The sequence below is a fragment of the Quercus suber genome, unplaced genomic scaffold, assembly GCF_002906115.3.
Source record: "Quercus suber isolate HL8 unplaced genomic scaffold, Cork oak 2.0 scaffold_25, whole genome shotgun sequence".
Taxonomy (NCBI): Eukaryota; Viridiplantae; Streptophyta; class Magnoliopsida; order Fagales; family Fagaceae; genus Quercus; species Quercus suber.
Window position 1 is genome coordinate 13,429 of NW_027069490.1, and position 12,807 is coordinate 26,235.

The 12,807-nt window shown below is 37.3% G+C and overlaps 1 protein-coding gene across 2 annotated transcripts; it reads right to left on the minus strand.

The window, feature by feature from the left end:
* Window positions 1–9,290: 9,290 nt before the first annotated feature.
* LOC111989317 (plant cysteine oxidase 3) lies at window positions 9,291–12,602 on the minus strand. 2 transcript variants are annotated; one of them, XM_065766895.1, is made up of 4 exons: window positions 12,328–12,599; window positions 11,562–11,713; window positions 11,101–11,263; window positions 9,291–9,718 (listed from the first exon to the last, which is right to left on the minus strand). In XM_065766895.1, exons 1-4 carry the CDS (start codon window positions 12,533–12,535, stop codon window positions 9,495–9,497), a joined length of 747 nt encoding a protein of 248 aa, XP_065622967.1. In that variant the 5' UTR covers window positions 12,536–12,599; the 3' UTR covers window positions 9,291–9,494. The 2 variants fall into 2 exon arrangements, with proteins under 2 accessions (XP_065622967.1, XP_065622973.1); XM_065766901.1 differs by having other exon boundaries at window positions 9,571–9,718; window positions 11,043–11,263; window positions 12,328–12,602.
* Window positions 12,603–12,807: the final 205 nt, after the last annotated feature.

Consider the following 12,807-nt stretch of genomic DNA (forward strand, 5'->3'; position numbering starts at 1 on the left):
TGCGAGCGGTGAAGGGGAGAGAAGGGGGTTCAACTCTCTTCGAGTTAGGGTGAATGTTAATAACTCACAACCCTTGTGCCGAGGTCGACGATTATCTTTGGCAAATGGGAGTGAAAGCTGGGTTCGTTTTATGTATGAACGACTCCCGAACATCTGCTATTGGTGCGGGAGACTCACTCATAGTGACAAGGAATGTTCTTTGTGGATATGCAGCAATGGGACACTAAAGGAAGATGACAGGCAATTTGGCTCATGGTTACGTGCAATGACCCCGAATCCATCACGCAAAATGGTGGTAAGAGTGGCGGGTTTTGAGGAGGAGTTTCTTCGTAATGGGCATCGTGGTAGTGAGGGTGATGCTACCAAAGCTACAGAGTCGACTGGCGAGGACTTGGGTAACATTCCGGCACAATCTGCAGATCCGGTGAGGGGTACGGCCAGTGTTGGAGTTGACTCTGAGAATCCCGTTTTGGAAAAGGCATGTTTTCAGGGGACAGTTGGCGATACTCATTCAATTCCGAGTAATGCGTATCCCGTAAGTGGTGCTTCAAATTTTGAAAAGGGGGAGAATGACGTTACTTTCCAAAACCAATTGGCGAATATTGACTCTGAGCTGGCAAAGTTTGATGTGGGAATGGGCCCGAGGAACTTGGGTGTAAATGGGCCAAGTGCTATTGATGCCCCTCCTTTGACTAACGGCCCAGTCCTAAACCATGGGCTCACTAAAACCTCAAGTCAGCAACCAGCAAATGTTAAGAATCAGATTGAGTTTTTTGATCGAGTCCAGCAAGAATCTTCTAGTGCGGACCCTGTTAGCTGTCAAAGGACATTCACAGCAAGGAAAAGAAAACACTCAGAGAGCTTGATAGAAAATACAGAGGATGGGAGGCGACAAAAGAAGGAAGCTTTGGAATCTTCAGAACCAACGGCGGAGGCTGGCCACCAGCCCCGCCGATCTCAATGATTGCTTTGGCGTGGAACTGCAGGGGTTTAGGGACCCGCCGTGCAGTCCAAGAGCTTGTCGAGTTGGTACAGGCGCAGGGTCCCAAGATCGTGTTTCTCTCGGAAACGTGGTCTGATAAGGAGCATATGAAAAAGGTATGTTATGATTTAAAATTTGATGGTTTGTTTACTGTTCCTAAGAATGGTAGAGGTGGAGGTTTGGCTTTGATGTGGAAATCTGAGGTAGTTGTGTGGGTGGATAGTTTCTCGAAATTTCATATAGATGCGATTGTGAATGGTGGTGGAGAAGATGCTTGGAGACTAACGGGGTTTTATGGGGAGCCGGAGACTAGCAGAAGATGTGAGGGATGGAATATGTTACGGATGCTAAGCTCGAAGCCGAAGCTGCCGTGGTGTTGCTTTGGAGATTTTAATGAGCTTTTAAGGGTTGAAGATAAGAAGGGAGGTGTGCAACGCCCTCATTACTTGATGCAAAGGTTTCGGGAGGCATTGGATCATTGTGATTTTGTGGATTTGGGTTTCTCTGGTCCAGCCTTCACATGGCATGGCAGGAGGTGGGGGGAGCTGATTTGGGAAAGACTGGATCGTGGGGTTGCTAATTATGAGTGGCTTGCACGGTTTCCGACAGGGAGGGTGCGGCATTTGTCCTGTTTTACTTCGGACCACAGATCGATTCTCTTAACATTGGATGCCAAAGGAGAAAAACAGAGGTGGAGACGTAAACCCTTTAGATTCGAAGCTATGTGGATGACTGATCCGGGCTGTCATAATACAGTGGTTCGTGCATGGGAATCCAACCAGGATGGTTTTCCAATGTATAGAGTAACAAAAAAGCTGAAAAAGTGTAAGAAGATGCTTAAGAAATGGAGCATAGATCACTTTGGCAATGTTACAAGGCAGATTAAGAAGGTAAAAGAGCTTTTGTGGAAAGCAGAGGAGGAAGCAGTCAGAACTGGGGATATTCAAGAGGTAGTGAGACTGAAGTCTGAATTAAATTTGTTGATAGAAAGGGAGGAACAGATGTGGCATCAGCGGTCTCATGTGAAATGGATTCAAAGTGGGGATCAGAATACGAAGTTCTTTCATGGTACAGCCACTCAGAGGAAAAGAAGGAATTTTATAAGGGGCATACGAGATGAAGGAGGGGTTTGGCAGGAAGATGAGGAGGTTTTTTCAAATTTGTTTATTGATTATTATACTAGATTGTTCACTTCTTCTAATCCACGAGAGCTAGACCAAGTCTTGGAGGGTGTTCAGGAAGTGGTAACAGGGGAAATTAATGCTGGTCTTATGATGGAGTACAAATCAGAGGAAGTGGCTGCTGCTATTAAGGAAATGGCTCCCTTAAAGGCACCGGGTCCAGACGGCATGCCGCCACTGTTTTATCAGTCATATTGGCCAGATGTTGGTATGGAGGTAACTCAAGCTGTTCTGTCCTGTTTGAATTCTGGTTCTATTTTAAGGTCAATTAATCATACCTTTATTTCTTTGATTCCGAAAGTTAAAAACCTAGAGAGAGTTACAGAGTTTCGACCGATAAGTCTCTGCAATGTCATCTATAAGATTGTTAGTAAAGTGTTAGCCAATAGGCTTAAGCCTTGGCTTAATTCCCTTATCTCGGAGACACAGAGTGCCTTCACAGCTGGTAGATTAATTACCGATAATATATTAATTGCCTTTGAGTCTTTACACCACATGAAGACGGGCTGTTTTGGCAAGAGAAGTTTTATGGCTCTCAAACTAGATATGAGCAAAGCATACGATAGGGTGGAGTGGTTGTTCTTAGAGAAGATACTTCTAAAGATGGGTTTTCAGGCTTCTTGGGTTTCTCTTATTATGGAGTGCATTACAACGGTATCGTATTCTATCTTAGTAAATGGGGAGCCGAAAGGTATGATTAAGCCATCAAGGGGTCTCAGGCAAGGCGACCCCCTCTCTCCCTATCTATTCCTGTTCTGTGCGGAGGGGCTTAATGCTATTTTCAGGCAGGCGGCTGAAGTTGGGGACATCCAGGGGTTTTCGATTTGTAGAAGAGGACCCAAGTTAACCCATCTCTTTTTTGCAGATGATTGCTTGCTATTTTGCAGGTCAACACTTGAGGAGTGTGAAAAAATTCAGGAATTATTGGCACTATATGAGAGTGCCTCAGGGCAGATGGTAAACAAGGATAAGACTACATTGTTCTTCAGTAGAAATACAGAGGAAGAAATCAAAGAGACGATAAAATTCTCTCTTGGGGTCCCGGCCATCCAACACTACGAGAAGTATTTGGGGCTGCCTTCCTTTGTGGGAAGAAATAAGAAGGCATGCTTCACACAGACAAAAGAGAGGATTTGGTCTCGTATGCAGGGCTGGAAGGAGAAACTTCTCTCTCAAGTGGGGAAGGAAGTCATGATTAAAGCAGTCATACAGTCTATTCCGGCATACTCTATGAGTGTATTCAAACTTCCTATTGGGCTTTGTAAAGATATTGAAGCAATGATCAGAAGATTCTGGTGGGGGCAGAGGGATAAAAAGAAAATACATTGGGTGAAGTGGAGTTCTCTTTGTACTTCAAAGTCTGTCGGTGGCATGGGTTTCCGGGATCTACAGCAGTTTAACCAAGCCTTACTGGCTAAGCAGGTTTGGAGGTTAGTACAGCACAAAGACTCTTTACTATTTAAAGTCTTTGAGGCGAAATTCTTCCCTGGTGGTACTATTTTTGATGCTGGGGTGCCGACCAATTGCTCATATGCGTGGAGGAGTATTCTCCAAGCTAGGGAGGTCATTCTAAAAGGTGCTATTTGGAGGGTCGGTAATGGTGCTTCGATCAAAATTTGGGAGCATAGGTGGTTGCCATCTACTAATCACAGTAAAGTCCTATCACCGAGAGGGAACTCTGATGCAGTTTGGGTCAAGGAGCTTCTAGTACCTAATACTGGAGTTTGGAACACAGGATTGCTGGATAGGATTTTTATTCCTTGGGAGGTTGAAGAAATTAAAAGAATCTATGTTTGTGCTCATGGACAGAATGATGCTTATATATGGCCTCTCACACCGGATGGAAATTATTCAGTCCGTAGTGCTTATCGAATGTTGGCAAGGGAGACATCCAGTGGAGAACCAGCTTCCTCAAATCCGGATTCTATGAATCAGGTCTGGAAGGGTGTATGGAAGATTCGAGCTCCGAATAAAGTTAGGCACTTCATATGGAGGGCAGTGAAGGATTCCTTACCCACGAAGGAAAATCTGAAGAAACGACAGATTCAGTTGGAGGTGACTTGCTCCCTCTGTGATGATTCCGAGGAGAACTTGATGCATGCATTGTGGTTGTGTGATCAGGCTCAGTCGGTGTGGAGGTCTGAAGCTAACTTTGCCTGTCTGTATCAAAGGAAGTTCAGAACCTTTATGGATTTGTTTGAGGCTGTGCTTGACAGGGGTTCGGTGTTTAAGGTGGCTTGGTTCTCCACAATTGCATGGATTTTGTGGCAGAGGCGAAACAGAATTAGAGAGAGGCAGCAGACGTGGCCTCTTCATGAGGTTAGTAGATGGGCAAAAGAGATGGTTATGGAGTTCTTTAAAATCACCCAGAAGCCTACTCTGCAAGTGAGACGTTCTGCTCCTATCTATTGGCGGCCCCCACAAGAAGGTATGTACAAAGCTAACTTTGATGCTGCCATCTTTGAAGGTCTTGGTATGGCTGGTCTGGGTGTTGTGGTGAGGGATTCAGCAAGGCGAATCATTGCTGCCCTCAGTCAGAAGATTTGTTGTCCTCACTCTGTGGAGTTGGCTAAAGCTCTGGCTTGCAGTCGGGCTGTAATCTTTGCCCAGGAGTTATGTCTTTCACATGTGGTATTTGAAGGTGATAGTCTTCGTATTGTTCAGGCAGTCAACAGTCAGGAGGCATGTTTAACCTTATGTGGTCATGTAGTTGGGGAAATTAAGTGCTTACGGAGAGGTTTTAGATCTTCTTGTTTTCAGCATGTAAAGAGGGATGGTAACAAGCTTGCCCACTCTCTCGCTCGTAGAGCAGTTTCATCTGCTGACACTGATGTATGGGTAGAAGAACTACCCAGTGATTTGGAAGATGTTTTCCATTTTGATTTTGCTCATCAATAAAACTCACTTATCTTTTAGCGCAATAGGAGCGTAGTAATAATAAATGCTACACTTCAGTTTTTAGATATATATATATATATATATATATATAAACATACAAAAAGGTTGACTTAGCCTAGAGGTAGATATGAAATAACCTTATGTATGTGGGAAAACTATGTATAGAATGAAATTGAGAATTATAAATTTATAGTAAGAGGGGGATAAAAAAAAAACCAAAAATAAAGGAAGATAAAGGGATTGAGGAAAAGTGATATTAAGATAAATAGTAGTAGGGAGATGAAAAGATAAAAGGGAGAGGAAAAGTTGGTGAAAGTATAACATTAAGTTGAAAAATTAATAAGAGAAAAAAAAAAGTTAAAAAAGAAGATGAGAGAGAATGTTGGAAATGAATGGATGATGTAGCTGTTGATGTGACTCAACAGGAGCGTAGTAATAATAAATGTTACACTTCAGTTTTTAGATATATATACATACAAAAAGGTTGACTTAGCCTAGAGGTAGATATGATTTTTGCCTTGTTGGATGTGTTGTCCATTTAAATAAATACTACTACTAGAATTACAATTTAAAAAGAGTTAGTATGAATAGATTAATGACTCTGTAGACCAAATTAATGTCTACAAAACAAGGCTACTGAGTAGACATGGCAAAAATGGGTGGGTCGGGCTTGGGTCAGGTCAATCGAGTTGCTAGTCGGGTCGGGTTGTGTCAGGTTGACCCGTATTTTTCACATGATTTTTTTTTTTTTAAATAATGAAAACAACATGTATTTGCCATTTGGAAAATTATGTAATAAATTACTTGATATAAAATGCATTATTTTGAATTCACCACTTATATCAAGAATGAACTCAGTTAAACTTATTAATATTTATTCAATAATTTTAAAATTATACAAATCATAACATTGCTATCTAAAACAAAATAACACAAAGATAAGTAAAACAGATACACAAGTTTTATTTCTACACAATATCAACATCTCAAAACATAAAACAAAATTACAAATGACTTATTGGATAACTCATATGATAAAGAATAAAAACATACAAGAAATTTACAATCTTGAAAATTAATTTTATAATCTATTATCAATTGTAGATGACACTCTATTTCAATTTGAGATATACATTAAAGTCTGATTGTTTACTTATTTATACATGGTCTTTTTTATAAATATCATATCATTGTTAAGTAACATATACTCTAGGAAATATCATAATTTATTTTGAAAAGCCGTTTATTTTGGACATAAATTGTTAAAAAATAAGTTTAAGCATTTATAATTTATGCTAATTTGATACTTTAGCTTCACTATTTTCACACTTATGAATGTTTCTCACACATATTTATAATTTTAAATTTATGTTTTTAACTCTACATATTATCTTGGCATATACTTTGCTATTTGATATCTAAAAATCTTTACTCATTGCAGAATGTTCAACCACATGCATTTATCTTTCAATTAATTTGCATGCAATTATGTAAATGTATCAATTGTTTCCTTAAAGCTCACAATAAACAATTAAACCAATATTACCTTAATTTTACTTTTTTTTTTTTTACCAAAAAAAAGTTTTAAAAAAAAATGGTTCGGGTTCGGGTTCAAGTTCGGGTCGCGAGTCAGGTGAGTTGACCCGCAAAAAACACAAGTCTAGTCACAGGTCAACCTATTTTTGCTTCGGGTAAAAAAATTCAGGTTCAAGTCGAGTATTTTTTTAGTCGGATCGGATTGGGTTAGAAAATTCTAACCCATTTTGCCATATCTACAGTACTGAGGCAAAGATCGAAAGAATAAAAACAATAACTTTGTAACATATAAATATAAATATAAATATATATATATATATATAAGATCAACAAAATTAAATATTGGGTCTCTGTTTTTCCTCTGATGAGATTATTCAAAAAAATTGATGAATTGAATATTCAACATATTTAATTATTATGTGTGTGTGTTTGTGTGTGTGTTGTGTGTGTGTGGTGTGTGATAATTGAAAAACTAAGTTTACGTGAAATCAGTTATAAATATAACACAACCCGACTTAATTACTGGTGGAGACCGAATTCTATCACAGGACTGGGTTTCTGTTGATGTGGGCCCGTGTGGTTATGAATTGCCAAGCCCAAGTCAGCGACAAACTTAACCAAATCCTATTTGTATAGCACTATATACATATATATTGTGCTAATTTTTAGCCCCCCAAAAAAAAAAATCGTAGTTTTTTTTTTAATATTTTTTTTGAATTAAAATTTTAACCTTATTTTTTATTTTTTAAGAATAAAGATTATCTAATTAGATTATGGGTATTTTTGACATTTTTTTTTGAAGTCATAACTAACTTTCTAAATTCCTTTAATATATATGTGTGTATGTGCACGCGCGCACTCGCTTAAGAATACAGCAACTGAATTAGTGAAGTCCTAAAAACCTAGTGAGGTAGCAGCTAAGGTGTTTTGGGATTTGGGTTTATCGCTTGTGGAGATAGACAATTTACCAAATCACATAAATTCTACGTGCTTGTTATTTATTTTCCATAGTTATTGTTATTGATTTGAGTCTAGGGTATCAAAGCAATGTGAGGATTCAATCCTTTGAATACATTAAAGATATCAAGCACAAAGTATGAGGTAGAGAAATTTTGTGGCTAGTGAAATTTTCTCTTTAGCAAAGGCAGATGAAAGATCTCTTAATTCAACAAGGAGTTTATAAGGCCTTGCTTGGGAAGGAGAAGAAACCAGAATAGGTGAAGGATGAAGAATGGGTAGAGATGGATGAGAAAGCAGCTAGCGCTATTCGTCTCAACTACAAAAGAAGTTTGGGAAAAACAAAAAGTTCTTTATATGAGAAAGGGACTGATAAACAAATTGCATGTGAGGAAGCAACTTTATAGTTTGTATATGAATGAGGGTTTAGATTTGTTAGAGCATCTCAACATTTTTAACATGTTGAACAACCCAATTGTCAAGTTTTGGGGTGAATTATGAGGATGAATATAAAGTGTTATTCTTATCAGCATCGCTCCCCATACCTTTTGATCATCTAGTGACTACATTGATGTGTGATAAAGAGAGTGTAGGTGACTAGTGTTCACTTGTCACATATAAAGATGAAGCAAGATGGTAATGGTTCTCAAGTTGGTGAACTTATTGTAAAGTTAGCGCCAAGCAATTGGATTAGAAGTGAATCAAGAGGAAGGAACTCCANTTTAAATTATTTCAATGTCAATTGTGTACTTATAAAGTTGCAACTTTTCACAGCTGTGACTAATGGAGCACTGACATTCATGTGGGGCATTCAAAAAAACTGAAAAAAGGCCATAGAGCATGTCATGGTCATGTTAATCATATCACCAATTTCATAGTCATGTAACTTGTTTAGATGAATTAATGGATAATCTTATTAAAATACACATGGATAGTCATCTAAATTGCCATGTAATAGATTAGAGAAAATTATTTCAAACTGATTTGGAGGGAAACTTTGTCTAAAAAACATTCTCTCTCCATCAAATTCCCTCTCTTAAGGTTTTCCACCCTACTATTGATAATATTGAAATCTCTAGCTCACAAAATCAAAAAGTAAATATGAACAAATTTATGAAGTCAAGTAGAGGTGTTGCTGAACCAATCAGAGACACAGGTAGTTACAGGAGCTATAGCTCTAAAACTCAAGAAGAATAGTTCATGAGGATTTTGCCGTTGGTCACCCTGTTTACTATCTTTTGAAGTGGTGGTGGTGGTTGTCAAAGGACTTTCGTCCCCCAGTCCCTAGTTTTAGTGTTTTTTTAATAGAAGACCATTTTAAATTTTCAAGTTCCAATATTTTCTTTAATTTGGGCCTTTATGTTTCAATTTGTATGTGATAACATTAGATATCGATTGGTTTGAATAGTAATTTTCTCTAGATTAACTAGTAATAATATACAACCATTATTAATTTGAAATGTTATTTTCTATAGATTAATTATTTGCAACCCAATTTCAATTAAATGTTTGAAACAATGTTGCCTTGTGGGTGTTGCAGTGTTCTGATCTGCAACCTCAATGCAATCTATCATTTTTCTGGGTATCAATATATGAGTGCTTTTCTTTGCTTCTATGTTTTTTCTCATATACTCTTCTTTTTTCTTTTTTTTTTAATTTTATTTTATTGTTAATGTATCTATTTTACACACTTTTTTTTTTTTTTTTTTGTTTTTTTTGGGGGGGGGGGGGGCTTCACAGGCTATAGTTCTCCAACATCATATAATTAGAAACTTGGGGTTTAATTTGAAACCTTGGGATTCTCTATGTAAATTCCATAAAATTAAATAAAAATAATAATAAAAGGGAGGAAGAAGAAAAAATTAAGTATGAATTACAGAGCTATATTTGCATAATCATAGGATGGCACAACAGAAAGGAAAAAAAAGAGGGGAAAAACATTAAATTACTTTAAGATACTTACAGAAGGTAGAGTAGGGGTAGTCATGGTAGTAGCTACATTTTCTGCCTGCTTCTTCTTTGTAGGGAGGTGAGAGGATGTCAAGCATAGCACAAGGGGTGACTGCAGTAAAACAATGCAAATTACCCCCACTCTTTGGGTACAAAACTGTGGTCCCACAAGGTGCTGTTAAAACTTTATCAACTGACAACTTTGCCAATCTTACTGCAAATCAGAGAAAAATTCATCAAAACTTCCAACTACTGACCCTCAATATCTGGAAATCAAGAGCAAGATCCAAGACTATATACAACAACAACCAACCCTTAGTCCCAAAATTTTGGGGTCAGCTAAAGACTTTATGATCCTTTAAATAAGCTCATGAGTGATATGGCCTCTCAGATTCCCAATAACAAGAAAATGTCAATCCTACTCATGAAATTTGGCTGCTACACAGTTGAGGAAATAGCAATCAAGTTACTTTTCAGACAATTGACAGTGATACATGAAGAGTGAAATTGCTATCCCTCTTTCAGCAAAGGTGGCAGTGCCCCAATTAGAGATATGCAGACCAGCTATTGGCAGGGGATTGGTGATTACAACTAAGGGGAATTGCAGAGTCAAGCCCACGTTTCACAATGATGTGGACAGTAAAGTCATACAAGCGGATGTTCAATATTGTAACAGTAGTCTAATTGGCTGATATATGGCATATCATAACACTGAATTCATAGATATGCAGCTCAAAGCCTCCAACCAACAGGGTAAAATTTAGCCCATGGATTGACTTATTAAGGACTGTTTAGGGCAAACCAATATAGCAAGCAGACCTACCATTTGAGATGACGCATTATGAATACAATACTTGCATCTACAACTAGAGGTATTGGACAACAGGAAAAGAAGAGAAAAGCTCTTATCATATATAATATACACTGTTTCTAATCAAAACTCAACAAAAGATAATCTACCTTTGATTTTTTTTTTTTTTTTTTTTTTTTTTTTTTTTAACTTGGAGCTGAGAATTGTAACTTTCAGATTATTAGCATGCAATTTTCCCTTTTTAACATTACAGTTAGCTGTTAGCAACAACATACTAGGTCTATACTAAGCGAAATATGTGTTACTGGGTTTATTTGACAGGGAACAACAACTAAGCCTTAGTCCTAAAATTTTGGTGTTGGCTATGGGTCTTCAGCAGACTAGTAAGGGTTGGCCACATGTATTATTTTCCACCATTCATTTATTTGACAAGGAAGTAATTTAAAAATAATAATAATAATAATCTAAACACAATGATCAGAGAAACATATGAAAATAGGCATATTGGGATTTCTGTGTTCTAAATAAGCCCATAGATCACAGACTCAATTGAACACCACCCCCCCCCCCCTTTTTTTGAGTCAACATCAATCTTATTATGTTCCCAGTTCATTTTAAATTTACGATTAAATTTTTTCCATTAGTACAGGGAATTGAGAGGTTAAAGCCCCATAGTATAGAAGTGCATAATCACAAGGAATATACATAATAATCAAGCCATAATCACCTTATTGTAAGTCCTAGAATCTGTTGTGACGAGCTGAAAATGATATGAGAAAACAGACCTGGAAAGGAACTAGGTCCTTTTCTTTCCTGGATTTGGGCAGGCTCAACCCAATCATAAGCTTTCACATGCATAGAGCCATAGAGAACTTTGCTACAAACAGTCATCTCGGGATGGTCATGGAGTGGAATAATTGCAGAAGTAGGAAAGCAAAATATACACATCTACAAATGAAAAGTAAATAGACGTCCTCAATACTTGAGTATTATATCTGAAACAGCTTGTCACATGCACAAACTTGCCACACAGATAACATCGGACATGCATGCAAAGAGGCAGGTTTAGAAACTACTGATAAATGATCAAAATAAGAACGAATCAAAAGAATTGAGCAAAAACATTATGCACCCATATTTTAAAGTTCTGTAACAGGAACACTGAGAATTACAAACTTCTAATGAGATGAGCATGCACAACAGGCTTCAAAAATTTTCATTCAGAATAAGAAGATGCTGAGCTTACCGTAAAACTATCACATTCATATATGTCCAAATAAGTTATTGGTTGTGCCCATCGTGCTATCCTGTTTAGTTGGTTAAGTCCAAAAATTCCATGTCCTCGATCATCATCTGATAGTTCCTCTTCAAGCCCAACATCAGCTGGACCAAATGTATCTGTAATAGAATGAAAATCAATAATGTGTTAGAAGCATAAAGATTCATTTTACAACAAAATCTTTAACAAAAATACATAAAACATATTGTCTTAGAAGCATAAAGATTCATTAATCTCTAATCTTTCATAAAATTTAATAATGTATTGAGTAAAACTTTCCTTAGAAAGGGCAGCTCTATCCTTCGATTAAAAGAATTCAGTAATGCATATTGAAAAGTCGATATTATGGTCCAATTCCATGTCTATTACATCCTTACTCATGTGTATTGAAATTTCCAAAACAATTAACTCCAATAAGACCCCTATATTAGGAATCCAAATGTATCCCCAACTGAAAGAGAAACCAAAAATTTTCTTAACAAGCATTTTATTTTCCATTCTTTAATTATCTTGATTTTAATACTAACTTCAGATTATAATACCCAATTAAAAGCAACCCCAAAATCAAATTCTTCAAATCTGCAATCAAAACACCGCAAACTCAGAACAAATTGACATAATGTGCAATACCCATTTCCATAATTAAGCCAAACTTTGCAAAGTGCACATAAAGATGTAAACTTGGACACAAAAGAGAATGAAAGTAGAAGAAAAGAAAGAAAATGAGAAATACCCAGAAGGGAACAGAGCCTCTGTAAAGCTTGAGAAGAGGGAGGATATGCTCCAGAGGGAGAGGGAGTGAAGGTGGTGTTGCAGAGGTCATAGAGAGCCTGAACTTTGGAGGTGTTCTTAGTCATGGTTAGGTTCCTAACAAACAAGGTAGCTTTGTTTTGTAAAAACCTCCTGGCCTTATCGGATGCTTTGTGGAATTTTGAAAGCATTGCTTGGTTCAGGCAAAATTATGACAGAGAGTGTCGTGTAAAGACTGGTAGAAATTCCCTCTTTTGTTTTATGTGGCTCGGGTAGTTCAGTAAGGTCCGACCACGACCCTACACGAGGGAATGTACTAAATTAGTCGCGCGTGCAATGAAGTTTTTTTTTTTTTAGCATCACAATTTTTCTTTCATCACCATTTGAAAAAATAGATAAGATTTTTTTGTCCGAAGAGAATAAGATTTGCATGTTTACCCAAATCCAAATTGAAAATGTAATA

What these genes read in the sequence shown, in the direction of transcription:
- LOC111989317 (XM_065766895.1), bottom strand. Translation starts at nt 12,535, where the DNA reads ATGCTTTCAAAATTCCACAAAGCATCCGATAAGGCCAGGAGGTTTTTA. An exon ending in GAGGCTCTGTTCCCTTCTGG is followed by an intron (nt 11,714 to 12,327) that starts GTATTTCTCATT and finishes ATTCTATTACAG; the next exon opens with ATACATTTGGTCCAGCTGAT. An exon ending in ATGAATGTGATAGTTTTACG is followed by an intron (nt 11,264 to 11,561) that starts GTAAGCTCAGCA and finishes TTTCATTTGTAG; the next exon opens with ATGTGTATATTTTGCTTTCC.